The sequence below is a fragment of the Mustela putorius genome, unplaced genomic scaffold (assembly GCF_011764305.1).
Source record: "Mustela putorius furo isolate JIRA1106 unplaced genomic scaffold, ASM1176430v1.1 tig00537293_pilon_pilon_pilon, whole genome shotgun sequence".
Classification (NCBI taxonomy): Eukaryota; Metazoa; Chordata; class Mammalia; order Carnivora; family Mustelidae; genus Mustela; species Mustela putorius.
This window is the reverse complement of record NW_025422431.1, coordinates 2,428,334-2,445,006: the sequence shown is the minus strand read 5'-3', so window position 1 is coordinate 2,445,006 and position 16,673 is coordinate 2,428,334. Positions and strand designations below refer to the sequence as shown.

The following is a 16,673-nucleotide window of genomic DNA, read 5'->3' as shown; positions in this document are numbered from 1 at the left end:
ATAATTCAGGCAATAACCACCAGTGGTTATAAAACCACCACATGAAAACTTGGTGAGAAACTTCAAAACGTCAAACTTTAATTGGACCCACTCATCACTGAACATGGGACAAACTGCTATTATTTGCCTCCTGATGTGAGGCGATATGAAACGCAGCACCATTTACTAAGTATTCTTCCCAAAAAGTTGCCTGGAAACAGAGGGGTTAGAGGAATGAGTTAAATGATACCATATGGAAGCCAATAGTCAAATCCAGAGTGGGGAACATTTTATAAGATAACTTGGTATCCGGAACAAGTCAGTGTCCTGAGAACAGGAAAGGCTGAGGAGACTGCTTCTGATAAACTGAACACCTACTTACCAATTGTAATGGACAGATTTGTTTGGGTCCTGATTCAAACCAACTGCAAAAAAGCCAGTTTTTAAGACAAGGGAATTTGATTATGGATTCGACAATACCAAGAATTTAATAGGTGTAACAATAAAACGGTAAACTGCATTTTTTAGAGACACATACTGAGGTTTGTAGGAGTGAAATGATACAATATCTGGGATTTGCTCTAAACTAACTTCAGCAAGGGAAAAAAAAGGAAATAAAAAGCAAATGTGGCCAATCTTGATAATTATTACAGTTAGGATGGGAATTCTTAGCATAGTTCACTCTACTTCTGTTTGAAATTTTTCAATAAAAACACAGAAATGTACACACAAAACCGATGACTCTCCCATTTTTTTAGGCTAACCACAATAGTTAAGACTCACAATCTGTCCCCAGCCCAACCTACCTTTGCGTCTGTATCACTCACTCTCCACATAGGTCTCGGGTGTAGCCTCACCACACCATTCTGACACTGGATTGGCCACTCTGTTTTTGCATTCAAGCTAATCCCACTGCTGATCTGCCTTCTCATTCTTTTCCAACTGGGAAACTCCCGACCCTCATTGATCATATGCTCCTTGTGAAGTCTTCTCTGACCTTATTAGGTTTCCTGGCATCATCTGTGATTGCGTCCTAGGAACTGTTAATATAACTAGTGGAACCTCTCTCACATGCAGATACCGTCTGCTTCCACCAAGATCGGTGTTCCTCAATGGCAGATTGCATAAAAGTTAGGGGTACAGTCTCCCAATCCAGAAAGCATGAGACCAAAACCTGCTTTTGTTACTGTATTGCCCTGGACAAGTAACTCAGCCTCTCTGTGCCTCAGTTTTCTTATTTGCAAAATTTCCTTTGAGAGAGCTATCTTAACCTTCTTAAACAGATCAGAAAGGGATTATAGCAGTTTTGGACACCTAAGAAGTACTCAACACTCAAAAATACCTAAGAAGTACTCAAAACTGAAGATGAGATAATTTAACATATCAATATAAATATTAGATTAATGATCATAAAATACTAAAGATATCTCTTGGATTTGTCCCTATATTCCTCCACATATTTAGCTCAGTGTCTGTAACCTAAGCGATGGCGATACTAAAAGAGATACAAAGGCAGCAGAGTTGCTGAATGCACGGAGTATGTAATTTATTGACCCTGTGTTCCCCCACTCACTGGTCACTACTCTTGACTCGTAGAACAACAGGTACAGAACTGCAAGGAATCATTCCTAGCTCTGTGATCACCAGATCTACCAGTTCTGGGGGTGTCACATCATAGACTAGATTCAACAACCGTAGGGACAGGTGGTTCTGCCAGTTAGCCAGGGCCACATGTTTTCCTCGCTCGCACAGCAGATCATCAGGGTCACCTGCAACAGGAGATGTACCCATTTATGTCCTTTGAGAAAACAAGTTGTAATTTAACCTTTCCTCTCCCTCCAAAATCTCAGATCTTTGGAACCCTCTTTTCTGCCCTCTTGGGCTCCTTACCTAGCTCATTAGAGACAAAGGCATCAGTCTGCACACGCTCACAAAACTTGTATGTTTCACAGCAGACCAGCACTGGCACATTATGCGCTCGTGCCACCAGGGCCAGCTGCGCTGTCCCTACCCGTGACATCACGGACCCGTTGGCCAGGAGTGCATGAGCTCCCAACAGCACCTTAGAAACCTATTGTTTTGAACAGTGGAGAGGCAGAGAAAATGTGGCATGTGATTAATGCACAAAAAGGTTCCCCACTCCTCCCAGGATACCAATATTAAGACAATAACAGAATGTAATGATGGTTCTTCTTGGAAAACACCTGACCGTTGATTGACCCATTCCATCTCCCATAAGAAAATGAAACTCCAAAGTTACTTTTGCCCTGTTTTCTCTTGAGAGCTGCTAGTTTACTGTCCTTACAGTAACGACATTGCTAGACCATGCTGAAGCTGCTTTTCCTATTAAATACAAACAAAGCTATAAAATTCTAGTATATTTAAATAATCATAACCTTGGGAAGATGGGATTATGTCTACACCACTACATCCTTTACCTCCAACTTCAGAGTCCCTTTCCTCTGCTCTCACCTCTGGGAGCACATAGGAGGCTGCAGAAATCAGCAGGTAGGAGGCAGGGACCCCAGCACGGACGAGAAAACGTAGCGTGTGCCTTCCCTCCAGCCGGGGCCGGCTGTCCACCACTACCACCCGAAACCGCTGGTCCTCAGCCCAAGCCTCCTGAAGGATTCGGGATACCAGAGAGGAGCTGGAGTGAATGGAGAGGATGATTCAGGTACAGATGTCACAAACCGACAGCCAGCCAGCTCACTACTAAAAGGCAAAGGGGCAGTCCCTTCTTCCAATTTTCTCAGTCATAGGGTCTGGACCGTACCATCCATATACGAGGATCACATCTCCATTACTGATCTTCTTACAAGCAAAAGAGGAAATTGCCTTAGCTGCGAGCACAATCTTCTCTTGCACATACCGATCAATGGCTGCTCGAAGTTCTGACTTGGCCTAAATGGATTAAAATGCTTAGGGAACAAGAAACGGACACATTTCTTCCTCTGATTATTATGCCAGATGCCAGAGTATGTGCACAAGGATGGATTCAAAGGGGGCCTAGTGGGGGCCCAAGGGTGGCACAAGTCAGACACCCCAACCACTTCCTTCATTCTGGACCAGGGCAGAATGGCCTCACTGTCCCTTCTGGGAGTCCTGAAAGTTTCTCAGCTGTACCCTCAGGTGCATGCCTTGCTCATTCCACATAGTCATCACCTCTTCTTCCCGCTTGGAGCTGCTCACACCCGTGATCTCCTTGTTAAGGAACTTGATGGCGTTGTACATGCTTGCTGACAGAGGACGGCACTGAGCCAGGAAGCTACAAAGACAATACCTCACGTTTGTGCGACTCTACGACTTATGTTTGTAATTAAAAATGTTTTCTCTAAAGACAGAAAATAGAAAAATGAAACGAGATAAGAGCAAGAGAAAGGGTACAAGAAGAGAGCGCGGGGGAGGCGGGAGCGGACTCGAAGTGGTTGTCCTTACCTGAAATAGGGCTTTAGTTTATTCACTAGGTCCCTTGAGAGTTCTTCATTGGGAGGTGTTGTGTAATCCTGAATCACCTACAGGATACACACAGTGATCAACAAAATGTCCCCTAATGAAGGTCTCTGAAAGTGGGCGGTAGGTTATGTTTCACTGAGCAAAGTGCTCTGAGGGTAGAGTCATACCCTCTGTCCCCCAGAGATTACTTCAGGGGAGAGGATGCTGGGGTAGTGTTGGGGAAGGTGGGGTTGGGTCATAGAGGGAACAGGACGGGGCATACCTGCTGCAAGGCACGAAGCAGGGCAATACACCGGGCATTGGAGCCACTGACCAGACCCTGGGAGTACTGCAGGCCGAGTCGCACCATGGCTGGGTGGATCACAGAGGATGGGATGCTGATGGGATGGCGGTGTCACACACTTTGCAAGGGAGCTTGAGCACCTACTGCCCAGCTGCTCCTGATGAAAAGGAACTTCCTTCACTAGCACAGACACCCCCATATCCTCTGTAGAGTTTTGCCTTGTGTGCAGGCTTCTTCCCCCAGACCCCATCTCAAATTTCCAGGCACTTTCAATACTAAGTCACCAAAACTCCTAGAACTTAAAAGTTGTGACAGTTTCATGGGATCCTACCTCATATACTGAGTCAGAGAGTTTTGTCTGCTGTACTGGGGTAGATGGGAAAAAAGACTGACTTTGGATCCATAATCGTTTCGTGTAGGAACCTTGACAAAACAGGGGAACAGGAGCAGTGGAAAGCAAGTAAATAGTAAGGCTACTTTGCCCCAAATACCCATTCTTCTCCAGGGTCTCCCTTTGCCTCGATCACCTCCCCCAACATCCCATCTCCCTTGGGCAATTTCTGGCACACACCAAAACCACTTCCTACCTGTTGTTGCTCTGGTTTTTTAGCAAGCCTTCTCAGAAGTGTGAGGTCATCAACCTGAGTGTGTTCAGGCAGACGCTTCACTCCTAAAAGATAATGACCATGTTTTCAAGACACTGTAGGTAATAAAAAGAAATCTGCTTCTAAGGGAAAAGCGACATCAAGAAAAACTGAATAGGGAGAGGGGAAAAGCAGGGGAGAAAAGAGGAGAAGAAACGGAGACAGGATGAGGTTGAAGGGGGAATTTTAGCTCTTGGTCCCAAGGCAAAGAATGAGAAGGAAGAGCTGTTTACTATAGGGAAGGCTGAGGTAACACAAGAATTAAAATCAAAATAGAGGTCTCGAGATGAAGGGAAGGTACCTGAGGGGGTTTCTCCAGCTGTGCTGGGGCAGGCCCGAGGAGGTGGCCCTCCTTGTTCCCCTTTCCTTGCCTGTTTCAGGGCCCGCTCAGCCTCCTGCTTAGCTCGCCGTTCAGCACGAAGTTCAGCTTTACTTCGACCAGTTGGAACTTTCTCCCCAGCAGTAGCCAGCTGACTGCCTGGTCCTGGCAGTTCTTTGGTTGGGCCTACTAAAGACAGAAAAAATAGGTGCCCAAGCCCCAGGCAGGTAGTATCTACCTGTGCCCCAGCCAAAGCTTCTATGCTTATATAAACTTCCTCGAAGGATGCCTGGGTGGCTCAGTCCCTTAGGCCCCTGCCTTCAGCTCATGTCATGATCCCAGGGTCCTGGGATGGAGTCCTACATCTGCCTCCTTGGTCAGCAGGGAGCCTGCTTCTCCCTCTGCCTGCAGCTCTCCCTGCTTGTGCACGCCCTCTTTCTGGCAAAGAAATAAAATCCTAAATAAACTTCTTTGCTTTTCACTTGCTCAAACCAGCTCTGTTTGTCCTGTTTCCCCCTCTTCTCCCGCACACATCTACCAGTTCCACACCCACCCCTTTAAAAAAGCCCCCGCACCTTGACACTGGGCTGCAGGTACAGCAGAGCCAGTTTCTGGTTCCGCTCCCTTTTCCTCCTTCCGTTTCTTCTTCTGCTGTTTCTTTTCCTTCCGAAGCTGCAGCTTCTCTTCTTGGGTCATCTCCCTCCCCGCTGCCTGAGACACAGACATAGAATACTGCTCTTCCCCAACAATGCCAAAGACGATAAAACACTACTGGTGCCTTCCAAGGTTTCTATAAGGTAAAGCCCCTAATGCTCTCTAACTCTAACCAGCTAGCTATTACAAGCTTACATCCCATACAGATCGAAGGTTCTTCTTCAGGATCAGAGTCCTATACTGTTAGGGCTGAAAGAATTCTGTAAAACCTGGCTTTCCTGAGAAATAAAGTGAAACGAGGATGGAGGCTGGGGCGGAACGAAGCTGACACAGCCTTTTGCGTAGAACCTAACAGGCGTTTTGGGAGGGCACCCTCACTTACCCCAGGCCGAGTAGAAAGCTCCGCCTTCATCCCAGACCCCGAGTCTGCATCAGAAAACAGGTCACAAAGTGAGCCAGAGAGGCTCCGGGAGGGTTTGGAGCGGCTCGTACCCGGCGCGGCTGGCTGCTGGGTCGGCATGACCACAGCTCAGCCGCCAGGCGGGAGACAAGCCAGGGATCCGCGTGGGGACGCAGTGCGCGGCAGGATCAAAAGGAAGGCGGAGGAGGCAGCCGGGAGGGGCCTCCACCCTTCTCGCCCGAGCCAGCCGGTACGCGGCGCGAAGCTGCGCCCCAGGCAGTGCACCCCAGAGTGTGGAGAGGCGCCGGAACCGAACGACGGGACCCAGAGGGACTCAGGGCTCGGCCGCAGCCTCCTGGCGCCCGGCGGCTCGCTTACCTGTTAGCGCGCCCCCGCCCTTCACTCACCCTCACGAACAGCCACAGCCACGGCAGCCATCACCCTTGATCGTAGGCTCCGCCTGCCGCAGTCCTTGGGCCTACAGCGCCACCTGGGCAGACACCCGGGGCGCGCAGCCCTCGGCGGACTACAATCTCCGACGTGCACTGGGGCTCCGCCCCGAGCTACGGGAACCGAGGAGGGCCTTCTCAGCTTTGGCTCCCAGGCGTGGCAGTGGGCTCTTGCACTTTAGACTACAATTCCCAGCATGCCGGGGGAGCTGCGCCCAGAGCGGACGTCCCACCACCCTTCCCATCCCCGATCCCAGGCCCCCGCCTCCCCCCCCCCCCCCAAAATGGCGAGTGAGGCAGCGGAGACTCGCTGAGCGGCGGAGGCAAGCGTGTAAAGCCGCTGCGGCCCTGTCAGTCCGGAGCCCACCTGGGCCCTGCCGCAGGGAACATGCACTTTTCCATTCCTGAAACCGAGTCCCGCAGCGGGGACAGCGGCGGCTCCGCCTACGTGGTGAGGAGCGGCCGGAGCCGGGCCGGGCAGGGGCGGGGATAACGGGCCAGAGCCCTCTCCGAGCGGCCTCCGAGGCCTGGGCCGCCACCCTTGGGGCCTGGTCCCAGGCCGCCGACTCCCGACGGCCTTCTTGGGATCTTATATCCCGTCTCAGATTCGTCCAAAGGTCGCCCAAGCTCCTTCAGGTCCTTTGTTTCCCCGCGTCGTCTCCCTCTATCTGGGCCGCGGCCACTCTGGTGGGCGTCACTGGCCTCTTGGGAGGGAGACTGCGGCATGAGCTCCCGAGTTGACCCCCGGCTGGTCCTTATGCTCTAGGACCCACCCCTGGGGTAAACAGACTAATAAACCCTCGGACGATCTCGGTGTGTTACCTAGACGGAGCTGGTGCCAGACGACTTCTGGCCACGGTTTTCAATGGGGTTGTCCAGGCCGCGACCCTATAATGTTTGCCTGCTTTTGTGTCTTCAGGCCTATAACATTCACGTGAATGGAGTCCTGCATTGCCGGGTGCGCTACAGCCAGCTCCTGGGGCTGCACGAGCAGGTGGGACCAGTACCCCTGCCTTGAGGCAGCTTTCAAGCCCTTTCCTACACTTGGGCATCGTTATCTTCATTTTCCCCCTCTTGGCTCTCTCCTAGGCTGTGTAGTTTTCCTTTAATCACTGCTACTGGGAAGGGTCTGGTGCCTTATCTTACCGATTGACATTTCCGGGGAACTCCCTAAGAAGATTGCTGTCTTGCTGCTTTAACTGCTTCTCTTTATACTCACATCCGCCTTTCTGCTTTCCTGTCCACAGTCTTCCTTCACCCTTTGCCCGTGCATGAAAAAAGCGACCTCCTCCCTCTGCTGCCAGAGTACATTTCTTCTGCCATCTGAACTACAACTTGAAATTCTTTTTCCTTCTCATACAAATCATTCACGGATCCTTCTGTGTTCTTTAGCTCATTTCAGTGGGCCTAACTGTTCAGTTATCTTTATGTATCTCTGATGCAGTGTTTCTATGTTATCCTCAGCAGATTGCAAGCTCTATTCAACTCAGTAGTGTGTCCTGGTTCTACTGATAACTAGAGCAGTTACTTAATTTCTTTGGGCCTTAGTTTCTTTTCTTTTCTTTTTTCTTTTTTTTTTTTTTTAAGATTTTATTTATCTATCTGACAGAGAAATCACAAGTAGGCAAAGAGGCAGGCAGAGAGAGGGGGGAAGCCGACTCCCCGCCGAGCAGAGGACCCTAAGATCACTACCTGAGCCGAAGGCAGAGGCTTAACCCACTGAGCCACCCAGGCACCCTGGGCCTTAGTTTCTAAGACTGAAAAATGTATTTGTTGGTCTGCAAAGTCCCTTTAAGTCTTTTTTTTTTTTCTTTTAAGATTTTATTTGACAGATCACAAGTAGGCATAGAAGCAGGAAGAGAGAGAGGGGTAAGCAGGCTCCCTGCTGAGCACAGACCCAGATATGGGGCTCGATCCCACGACCCTGAGATCATGACCTGAGCTGAAGGCAGAGGCTTAACCCACTGAGCCACCCAGGCGCCCCTCCTTTTTAAGTCTTAACATATTTTGTAAATGTATTAGCTGTACTTAACTGGGAACATAAATTTTTCTTTTAAAGTTCTTCTGGTGAGGGTTCAATAAAGACGGTCTTGCTGAATAAAGAGTTCCCTAGGCCCTGGCCCTATACAAACCCTACCCACACTGTGAAGGGCCTGACTTGTACATAGTAAGATGGGAAAGAACTTAATATTTGGGACAGAAGAATGGCTCCACTGGGATGCTACCTCTGCCAGAGGAATGATTTCCTGGATTACCAGGGTAGATGGGGCCGGGGCAGGGGTGGAGAGATGGCGGCTGAGGGAAGGGAAGGGGAACCCAAAAGAACACACTGAGTGTGGATTGCCTCTTCTCATTTGCTGTGTTTTATGTGAATGGTTGTATCTCTTTCCCCAAATAGCTTCGGAAGGAGTATGGGGCCAATGTTCTTCCTGCATTTCCCCCAAAGAAGCTTTTCTCTCTGACACCTGCTGAGGTAGAACAGAGGAGAGAGCAGTTGGAGAAGTACATGCAAGCTGGTGAGTGGTTGAAAGGAACTTTAGGCTGTTTAGAGAGCTGTGGGAAGAGATTGAAAACTGCTGGTTCTGTAGACGGGCCTGAATTAATTTCTACAGCTGGGGAGCCTCTTGTTTGATCTATTCATTAGGAAAAGTAAATAACACACAAGGATGGTCTAGGTATCAGCAAAGCAATTTGGCCAATAGACTAATACAGTTCAGAAATACCAGTGTAACACTTCATAGTCTTAAAGCAGTTTAGATGGGTGGGGGAGAACTTAATTTGTATCTGACATGCTTTAGATTAACATCATTGTTATTTCCCCAGTGCTATAGACTGGACTCAACTAGATGGCAGCCAAGGGTGGGGCAGGTGAAGGATATTTGCAAACAGTGAGGTGAGGCGAGGCCAGCTGGGGGATGTAACAGGCCATCATCAGCCCAGGAATGGGGTATGGGGGGAACCTACCAAGAAAAGAACTGGGCGGGGGGGGAGTCAAGAGGGAGTCCTAAGTTACTGGAATTGTGTTCTCTTGTCCCCATAGTTCGACAAGACCCGCTGCTTGGGAGCAGTGAGACCTTCAACAGCTTCCTGCGTCGGGCACAACAGGTAAGGCTCTGGGTGGGAACGAGATTTAAGGGAAAGGACTTTCCTATAGGGCCATGGCATTTTTAAGGCAGTGGCTACAGAAGAGTCATCCTGGTACCTTTTTTTATGGGAGGGGGCTTCTGCTGTACCAGTGAAATCAAGGAAACCCAGCCTGTAATTAAGCAACTAAGAATAAAGACACTAGAAGGACCTAGAAATAGAGTTGGGAATGGACGCTGGGCAAGCATTAACAAGGCTTGTTATGTTCCTCATGTGTGTTCACTCCAGGAGACACAGCAGGTCCCCACCGAGGAGGTTTCCTTGGAAGTGCTACTCAGCAATGGGCAGAAAGTTCTGGTCAATGTGCTAACTTCGGATCAGACAGAAGATGTCCTAGAGGTGAGGCACTTGTATTGCACGGCCCCACCTCCTCTGCACCCCCAGGATCCCAGGTTTGGGGGTGATGAGAACGAGCCAGTATGATGAGCTGTACTTGCTTCCCTATCCCCAGGCTGTGGCTGCAAAGCTGGATCTTCCGGATGACTTGATCGGATACTTTAGTCTCTTTCTAGTTCGAGAGAAAGAGGACGGAACCTTTTCTTGTGAGTTTCTATGGACATGACTTCTTCCCTGTGCTTCTAGTAATGAATTTGCCCTGCTAATTCCTACCCAAATCTGACATTTCCTCAGGGCTTCTCTCTTGATTTTTCTCCCCTTGAGTCTTATATTTCCTTTTTTTCTTTCTTTTTTTTTTTTTTTTAACCTTTTAACCCATAGTCGTCCGGAAGTTGCAAGAGTTTGAGCTGCCTTATGTGTCTGTTACCAGTCTTCGGAGTCAAGAGTATAAGATTGTGCTAAGGAAGAGGTCAGGGCTGGGCTTGGAGGAGGGGGAGGGTGCTGCTGGTGATTACTGGGCCGTGTACTGAGACAGAGTAACCTGGACAAGGGGGTAGTGCTGGGTGATACTACCAGGCCTCTCAAGCTTCCTCCCACTATACCACCCTATTTGCCCGGTAGTTCTAGATTGCTATTTTCTATTCTACCTCTCTTGCCTTACCCCAGCTTAGCCCCGTTACCCCTTTCCACCCCTTGGCCTCACAGTTATTGGGACTCTGCCTATGACGACGATGTCATGGAGAACCGGGTTGGCCTGAACCTGCTTTATGCTCAGGTGAGCTTGAAGCTGCCTCAGAACCCTTCCCCTGAAACAGATACTGGTGTCCCACTCCGCTGAGGAAACTCTTCATGTCTTTACACCCAGTTCACGGGAAAGTTCCTAGAATACTATCAGGGCACCTGGCACTCTCCCTACTTTGTAAGCTGATCTAGTCAAGGACTTACTGCAAAGAGCTTACTCAAGCATGGCGCTAAGGGTCAGGCTGGACAGAGGTAACTGGACACTTCTCCTTGGACCTCTGATTGGAAGCCCCAAACCCCCCACCCGTTGTCTCCACTGTAGACGGTATCAGACATCGAGCGTGGGTGGATTCTGGTCACCAAGGAGCAGCACCGGCAGCTCAAATCTCTGCAAGAGAAGGTCTCCAAGAAGGAGGTGAGCCTGCTTTCCTTTCTCCTTCCAAGGGTTGTTTTCTGACTCACCCTACTTCCCCTCCTGACACGTCCCGCGTGGTGACTGGGTTTCAGTTCCTGCGGCTGGCGCAGACACTGCGGCACTATGGCTACTTGCGCTTTGATGCCTGTGTGGCTGACTTCCCAGAGAAGGACTGTCCCGTGGTGGTGAGCGCAGGCAACAGTGAACTCAGCCTCCAGCTCCGCCTGCCTGGCCAGCAACTCCGCGAAGGTTCCTTCCGGGTCACCCGCATGCGGTGCTGGCGCGTCACCTCCTCTGTGAGTTGGGGTAGGCCTTTGGGATGGTGGTCTGGCAAGCCTTGAGCTTCAGGAATGGGCTGCAGTTGATTAAAGAGGGAGACAGATGGGCCGGAACAATCTCAGCCTAACTCTATTCTCTCTCCCAGGTGCCACTGCCCAGTGGAGGCACAAGCAGCCCAGGCCGGGGCCGGGGTGAGGTGCGCCTGGAACTGGCTTTTGAATACCTCATGAGCAAGGACCGGCTACAGTGGGTCACCATCACCAGCCCCCAGGTGTGAGCCCACCCTCAGGCCTCCTCTGGAGCCCATTGCACCGTCTCTTAGATACCCAAGTCTAGGGCTTCCAGGACTCCATGTGAGTGGGAGCCCTTGTCTTAGGGGTGTTGGGCTCAGGATGACCACTCTAGTCAGGCTGAGCTCTCTTCTTGCCCTCAGGCCATCATGATGAGTATCTGCTTACAGTCCATGGTAGATGAATTGATGGTGAAGAAATCTGGTGGCAGCATCAGGAAGGTAAGCAACAGGTGTGGACCAAACAGCTGAGTTTTTATGCTCTCCCTGCCTCTTGTCCTGGGTGTGAGGCTTCTCCCAAGAGGGAGAAGTGATGGAAAATCCAAAAGGATCCTACTTTTTTTTTTTTTTTTTAAGATTTTATTTATTTGACAGAGAGAGATCACAAGTAGGCAGAGAGGCAGGCAGAGAGAGAGAGAGGAGGAAGCAGGTTCCCTGCTGAGCAGAGAGCCTGATGCAGGACTCGATCCCAGGACCCTGAGGATCCCAGGACCCTGAGATCATGACCTGAGCCGAAGGCAGCGGCTTAACCCACTGAGCCACCCAGGCGCCCCCAAAAGGATCCTACTCTTATCAGCACTTCATCCCTAGATGCTGCGCAGACGAGTGGGGGGCACCCTGAGACGCTCAGACAGCCAGCAAGCAGTGAAGTCCCCACCCCTGCTTGTAAGTATCACTTTCTGGTCAGTACCCCACCCGCCAGCCTTGTCTTATTTCCCCTGCTGAGGTCTCTGACACCTCCGCCTCCTCTTCCTCAGGAGTCACCTGATGCCAGCCGGGAGTCCATGGTCAAACTCTCAGTGAGTTTCCCATGTGGGTTGGTGAGGTTGGTGCTGGTAGGGGATCTCAGGGAGGCTCAAGCCCTCTGACCCCAACCCTGCCTTTGTTACAGAGCAAGCTGAGTGCCGTGAGCTTGCGAGGGATTGGCAGTCCCAGCACAGATGCCAGTGCCAGTGATGTCCACGGCAATTTTGCCTTCGAGGGCATTGGAGATGAGGATCTGTGATCTCCAGTGCTCAGATGTCTGCCCTCTACCCCGGAGGAATGTTCAGAAACTTGCCCTGTGCCTGTATCCCCCAAGCCAGGGGGGTCTTTTCCTTCCTTCCTTCCCCTTTCTTCTCTTGGCCAGGGGCTTCCTAACCCACCTTCCCGTCCACCCCCTGGGCTGGCTGCACAAAGGAGTGTTCTCTCTTTTCAGAGCTGGCCCTCAATGCCAAATTAGCATTTAGTATTTTGCACAAAGTCCAAGGGACCATGGCTACCTGCCTTGGGGAGGAACTGCAGCTTCCCCTGGGGCTGCTTCTGGCTTCTCGGGGCCATGGGCCAAGGGGATGGGCAGAGGTCTATGTACGGTCTGGCCCAACTCCCCGTCATTAAACTCAGCCTGACTGCTGCCTACCTCTGGTTCCCTTTCACTGCCCCTGCCCCCCCCATCACAGCACAGACTGCTGCACTAAGGGTAAGGTGCTTGCCACTGCCAATTCAGCATAGACATGGCTTTGTTAGTGTTTCCTTTATTATAAAGCACTGAAATAAGTTAAATAAACAGGTGGGAGGCTGGGCAATCCCCCAGCCAGTTCCTCTCCTGCCCCTGGGAGCAGTGGAGGTGAACACAGGGCCCTTCTCACTGAGCTCATGAAGTGCATCAGTCAAGGCAAGGCCCCCTGGTTCATATGGGCCCCTCGCCCATGGGGTCTGAGCTGGTCCATATAGTGCCTAGGTTAGTCTGTGGAGCCCCTGGCCAGCGGGGGAGGAAGTAGGAGGTGGCTTCTGGTCCATCTGTATAAAACGTACAGGAGAGGCAGGGCTAATCCATAGGGCCCTGAGGGAGAAGGACCTAGTTCAGGGCGAGTCCGTATGGAGAGCCCGGCTACCAGCGGCACTCAAAGCTGTCGGACCCCGAGAGCTCAACACAGAGGAGGGGCTGTGAGCTGGGGCCCAGCCCTCAGAGGCAGAGAGGCCAGGCCCTCCTGCCCCACCATGGCCATGCACCTTCTGGTGGCGTTTGTAGTTGTCCCAGTGGCCTGTGGTATAGGCGCAGGTGGCACAGCGGAAGGGCTTCTCGCCTGTGTGCCGCAGCATGTGGCGCTTGAGGTTCATGCTCTGATTGCAGCTGTAGTTGCAAAGGCTACACCGAAAAGGTTTGTCCCCAGAGTGGATGCGACCATGACGCTTGAGGTTGGCCAGGTTGCCACAGGCATAGGGGCAGAGGGGGCACTTGTAGGGCTTCTCCCCTGTGTGGACGCGCTGGTGCCGTTTCAGGTTATCCAGATGAGCAGAGGCATAGGGACAGCGGGCACAGCGAAAGGGCTTCTCGCCACTGTGCGTCTTCATATGCCGGGCCAGGTGGTTGGGATAATGAGTGGCAAAGGGGCAGAGGCTACAGGCAAAGCCTTTGTCACTGGGGCCTTGGGGCCCCCCACTGGCACCCCCTCCAGCCTCTCCTCGCATGCAGCGCCCACACATGGCAGCTCCCAGCCGACTACCCTCGCCCTCCTCCAGCTCCTGTCCACAGTTCCGGCAGGTCCAAGGGAACAGCAGCTCTGGCAGTGGTTCTGAGCCAGTCCCACAGAGGCCCTCCCCTTCACCCCGCAGCTGCCCACAGTCCGGCAGGAAACTGGCACCACCTGGTGGCACATGGAGGCTCAAATCTGGAAGCAGCAGAGCATCTGTGGGGACAATGAGACCTGAGCTATGAATTCAAGTATCCCTAAGGCCACCCACCCATGTCCCAGGTTCTTTTGGTTTCTGGCTTTTTACCTTCAGGTCGCCGGGGCACTGCCCCCTCCTGCTCTGTGGGACTGGGAGGCCGGGTGGGACGTGGAGCACAGCAGCGGAAGCCACAGGTCGGGCAGGGAGGAGTGGGGGGCCCCGCGTGGGTACGCTGATGCCGCCTCAGGTTGCCCAGGCTGCTGCAGGCAAAGGGGCAGTGGGGACAGCGGTAGGGCTTCTCGCCAGTGTGGGTGCGGGTATGTCGCGTCAGGTTGACGAGCTGGGCTGAGGCGTAGGGGCAGCGGCCACAGCGGAACGGCTTCTCCCCGCTGTGTGTCTGCATGTGCCGCTTCAGGTGGCTCGAGTAGTGGGACACGAAGGCGCAGAGGCGGCATGAGTACAGTAGCCGTGGGGGCAGCGGGGGCCCCCCACCCGGCCCTCCTGCCCCACAACACGGCCCCTCACCTGTCGGCCCCCCACACAGCTGGCAGGCTGGGCCTGGCCTCTCACCCCTGGCCTCCCCTGGACCCCTGGCTGGTTCCTCAACTTCACTCTCAGCACTTAGTGGCCGGCCGCCCCCAGACTCGTCATCACTCAGCCCGTAGGGAAGCCCAGGCCTGGCCCCCAGAGAGTCTCCTGGCAAGACAGACATGAGAAGAGACATCAGTGTGGGGTAGGACCAGGCTCCAAATTCGCTTTCTCAGTGGTGTCTCCCCACCCCTCGCCCTTGCTTGGCCCCACCCTTCACTTCAGTGATCCTGAAAATTCAATATGAATTACCTGCTTCTGAGCCTGTACTAACCTAGTGATGACAGCTGTACCTAATTCCACTGCACAGAAAAAGATCAAAGGCTCACAGTGGACCACAGGTTAAAATGAATCAATACTTAATTAGCTGGTTTTTGAGATAAGAAATTAAAGAGAAAATACACAAGGCAGAGGCCTGAGACCTTATTCTAAGCTCTGTATTAGGAAGGTCTTTTTTAGTATAGAGCTGATTATATAATAAAAACTATGTCAAGAGTGAGGCAAAATCTAGAGAGAAGTGGAAACAAAGTAATGTGCCTAAAAGATTTTCTTTTACATGGATTCCCCCAATGATTTTCAAAAACATCCTTTGTATAGGTGGCATAAGTGGGTAGATGGTGCACCAAATTAGGATGGGGTGATGTTAAGATTGACAGGGAAAAGGAATGTTCAAGAACACTTGGGGGTAGGGACCAAAACCTCAATAGAAAAGGGTTTATGCTGCAGGTGAAAGGCAGATTAGGCACAACTTAATTTCAACAAGAAGTTGTTTCCCTGACCCTCTTAAGCTTCATATAAAGAACGTGCTAGGCAGAAGAACAAGGTTATTTAAAAAGGACATTAACTTTTAGCCAGTTGTTCCATGTGATTCATGCACTGTCCTATTCATACCACCTTTGGACCAGGCCGCAGAACTTCACCTCAACAAAGTGATGGAGCTCACTGGACCATTAGGCAAGTGAAAAAAATCTAGCTCAATTCTGAAATCATCCCTAGGTTGTGGCACTGTTTCATGTTTTGCTTACTGGCACTAAATCCTAACCCGCCTCTTGAAGGGCTGAAGTTCCAGCGGCCACTAATCCTTAACCAAGTCCCTCAAACCCACCTTCAGAGTCTCTCTCGAAGCCCATGAGCTGGTCGCTGTTGCCGTCACCTTCCTCCTCTTCCTCTTCCTCTTCCTCCTCAAACTCCAGATCCTGGCCTAGTAGCAAATCACTCTCCAATACGAGGGCCCCGGGTCCTTCGTCGAGGGAGTCTTCGGTATCCACTGAAGAAGGGAGGGGGCTTGTAGATTCTCCCTCAGGAACCGAGCCCATCATCCGCACCCCGGGAGCTAGCCCTCGAAACCCGTACTTCCCGAACTCGCAAACCCTCTCGGGTTCCCTTAGTACCTCGGTAGGAAGCTAGGAGTCCAGATCGCCCACCCCATCCCTCAGGAGTCCCCCTCCACCCCGACCTGCACCCACTCCACTGACCCCACCCCCGCTCCTCCCCCCTCGCGGCCCCTGACCCCTGACCTTTGACCCCCTCGCATTTCACGGGCTGCGGGTGGCTCTGCTTCCTTCGGGGCATCGTGACCGGCTCCAGCCCGACGCGCCTCCGGCCTGCGGCCGCCCGGCCCCGCCCCTCCCAATCCGGCCTGCCCGCCCGCCCTTCTTCTCAGGGCCCGCGGGCCGCCTCCATGCAGCGGCGCGGGCCCCGGGCAGCCCCCGGCCCTGGCCCCGGCGCCCAGCTCAGGCCGCTCCCGCCGCCGCCGCCGCGTCCATTCATGGAGCCCCCTACCCCCCCCCTACGGAGACCAGCTGGTACCTCCGTCCTCGCTTCCGCTTCCGCTGCCGCAGAGCCACACGGGACGCGTAGTCCGTGGAAAGCATTAGCGGCAAAAACGTCCACAGCATGACCAGGAAGTGATTGTGACGTAAGGAAGCGAGCGAGCCAATCAGAGATGAGATAGAAACCAGCCGGATGAGGAAAGTAGAAGCCATGGCCCTGCTTTCAGTCTTAGTAGCCGCCCAGCAGGTCCTTATCCTTACCTGAAGGAACTA

The 16,673-nt window shown here is 52.2% G+C and overlaps 3 protein-coding genes across 8 annotated transcripts; 1 reads left to right on the top strand and 2 right to left on the bottom strand.

The window, feature by feature from the left end:
- Positions 1-1,500: 1,500 nt before the first annotated feature.
- Positions 1,501-6,259, bottom strand: EIF2B4 (eukaryotic translation initiation factor 2B subunit delta). 5 transcript variants are annotated; one of them, XM_004765425.3, is made up of 13 exons: positions 6,143-6,259; positions 5,718-5,761; positions 5,257-5,392; positions 4,664-4,870; positions 4,306-4,388; positions 4,050-4,141; positions 3,698-3,812; positions 3,418-3,494; positions 3,145-3,247; positions 2,756-2,883; positions 2,452-2,629; positions 1,870-2,050; positions 1,501-1,748 (listed from the first exon to the last, which is right to left on the bottom strand). In XM_004765425.3, exons 1-13 carry the CDS (start codon positions 6,171-6,173, stop codon positions 1,549-1,551), a joined length of 1,575 nt encoding a protein of 524 aa, XP_004765482.1. In that variant the 5' UTR covers positions 6,174-6,259; the 3' UTR covers positions 1,501-1,548. The 5 variants fall into 5 exon arrangements, with proteins under 5 accessions (XP_004765482.1, XP_004765483.1, XP_044929851.1 ...); XM_004765426.3 differs by having other exon boundaries at positions 4,664-4,867; XM_045073916.1 differs by lacking the exon at positions 6,143-6,259 and having other exon boundaries at positions 5,718-6,112.
- Positions 6,260-6,439: 180 nt separating this feature from the next.
- On the top strand, positions 6,440-12,786 carry SNX17 (sorting nexin 17). Its single transcript, XM_004765420.3, has 15 exons — positions 6,440-6,635; positions 7,104-7,178; positions 8,583-8,700; positions 9,225-9,289; positions 9,557-9,667; positions 9,780-9,870; positions 10,046-10,133; positions 10,370-10,439; positions 10,728-10,820; positions 10,913-11,116; positions 11,245-11,370; positions 11,533-11,610; positions 11,980-12,054; positions 12,147-12,188; positions 12,281-12,786. Exons 1-15 carry the CDS (start codon positions 6,573-6,575, stop codon positions 12,392-12,394), a joined length of 1,413 nt encoding a protein of 470 aa, XP_004765477.1. The 5' UTR covers positions 6,440-6,572; the 3' UTR covers positions 12,395-12,786.
- Positions 12,787-12,886: 100 nt separating this feature from the next.
- On the bottom strand, positions 12,887-16,382 carry ZNF513 (zinc finger protein 513). Of its 2 annotated transcripts, none has more exons than XM_004765418.3 (4): positions 16,146-16,382; positions 15,734-15,895; positions 14,149-14,736; positions 12,887-14,057 (listed from the first exon to the last, which is right to left on the bottom strand). In XM_004765418.3, the coding sequence occupies exons 1-4, from the start codon at positions 16,198-16,200 to the stop codon at positions 13,231-13,233; spliced, it is 1,632 nt and encodes a 543-aa protein (XP_004765475.1). In that variant the 5' UTR covers positions 16,201-16,382; the 3' UTR covers positions 12,887-13,230. The 2 variants fall into 2 exon arrangements, with proteins under 2 accessions (XP_004765475.1, XP_004765474.2); XM_004765417.3 differs by lacking the exon at positions 16,146-16,382 and adding an exon at positions 16,020-16,122.
- Positions 16,383-16,673: the final 291 nt, after the last annotated feature.

What these genes read in the sequence shown, in the direction of transcription:
- EIF2B4 (XM_045073916.1), bottom strand. Translation starts at nt 5,855, where the DNA reads ATGCCGACCCAGCAGCCAGCCGCGCCGGGTACGAGCCGCTCCAAACCC. An exon ending in AGCTTTCTACTCGGCCTGGG is followed by an intron (nt 5,393 to 5,717) that starts GTAAGTGAGGGT and finishes TCTGTGTCTCAG; the next exon opens with GCAGCGGGGAGGGAGATGAC. An exon ending in CTTTGTCTCTAATGAGCTAG is followed by an intron (nt 1,749 to 1,869) that starts GTAAGGAGCCCA and finishes CTCCTGTTGCAG; the next exon opens with GTGACCCTGATGATCTGCTG.
- SNX17 (XM_004765420.3), top strand. Translation starts at nt 6,573, where the DNA reads ATGCACTTTTCCATTCCTGAAACCGAGTCCCGCAGCGGGGACAGCGGC. An exon ending in GCGGCGGCTCCGCCTACGTG is followed by an intron (nt 6,636 to 7,103) that starts GTGAGGAGCGGC and finishes TTGTGTCTTCAG; the next exon opens with GCCTATAACATTCACGTGAA. An exon ending in TCCTGGGGCTGCACGAGCAG is followed by an intron (nt 7,179 to 8,582) that starts GTGGGACCAGTA and finishes TTCCCCAAATAG; the next exon opens with CTTCGGAAGGAGTATGGGGC.
- ZNF513 (XM_004765418.3), bottom strand. Translation starts at nt 16,200, where the DNA reads ATGCCCCGAAGGAAGCAGAGCCACCCGCAGCCCGTGAAATGCGAGGGG. An exon ending in GAAATGCGAGGGGGTCAAAG is followed by an intron (nt 15,896 to 16,145) that starts GTCAGGGGTCAG and finishes TCCCTTCTTCAG; the next exon opens with TGGATACCGAAGACTCCCTC. An exon ending in AGTGCCCCGGCGACCTGAAG is followed by an intron (nt 14,058 to 14,148) that starts GTAAAAAGCCAG and finishes TTGTCCCCACAG; the next exon opens with ATGCTCTGCTGCTTCCAGAT.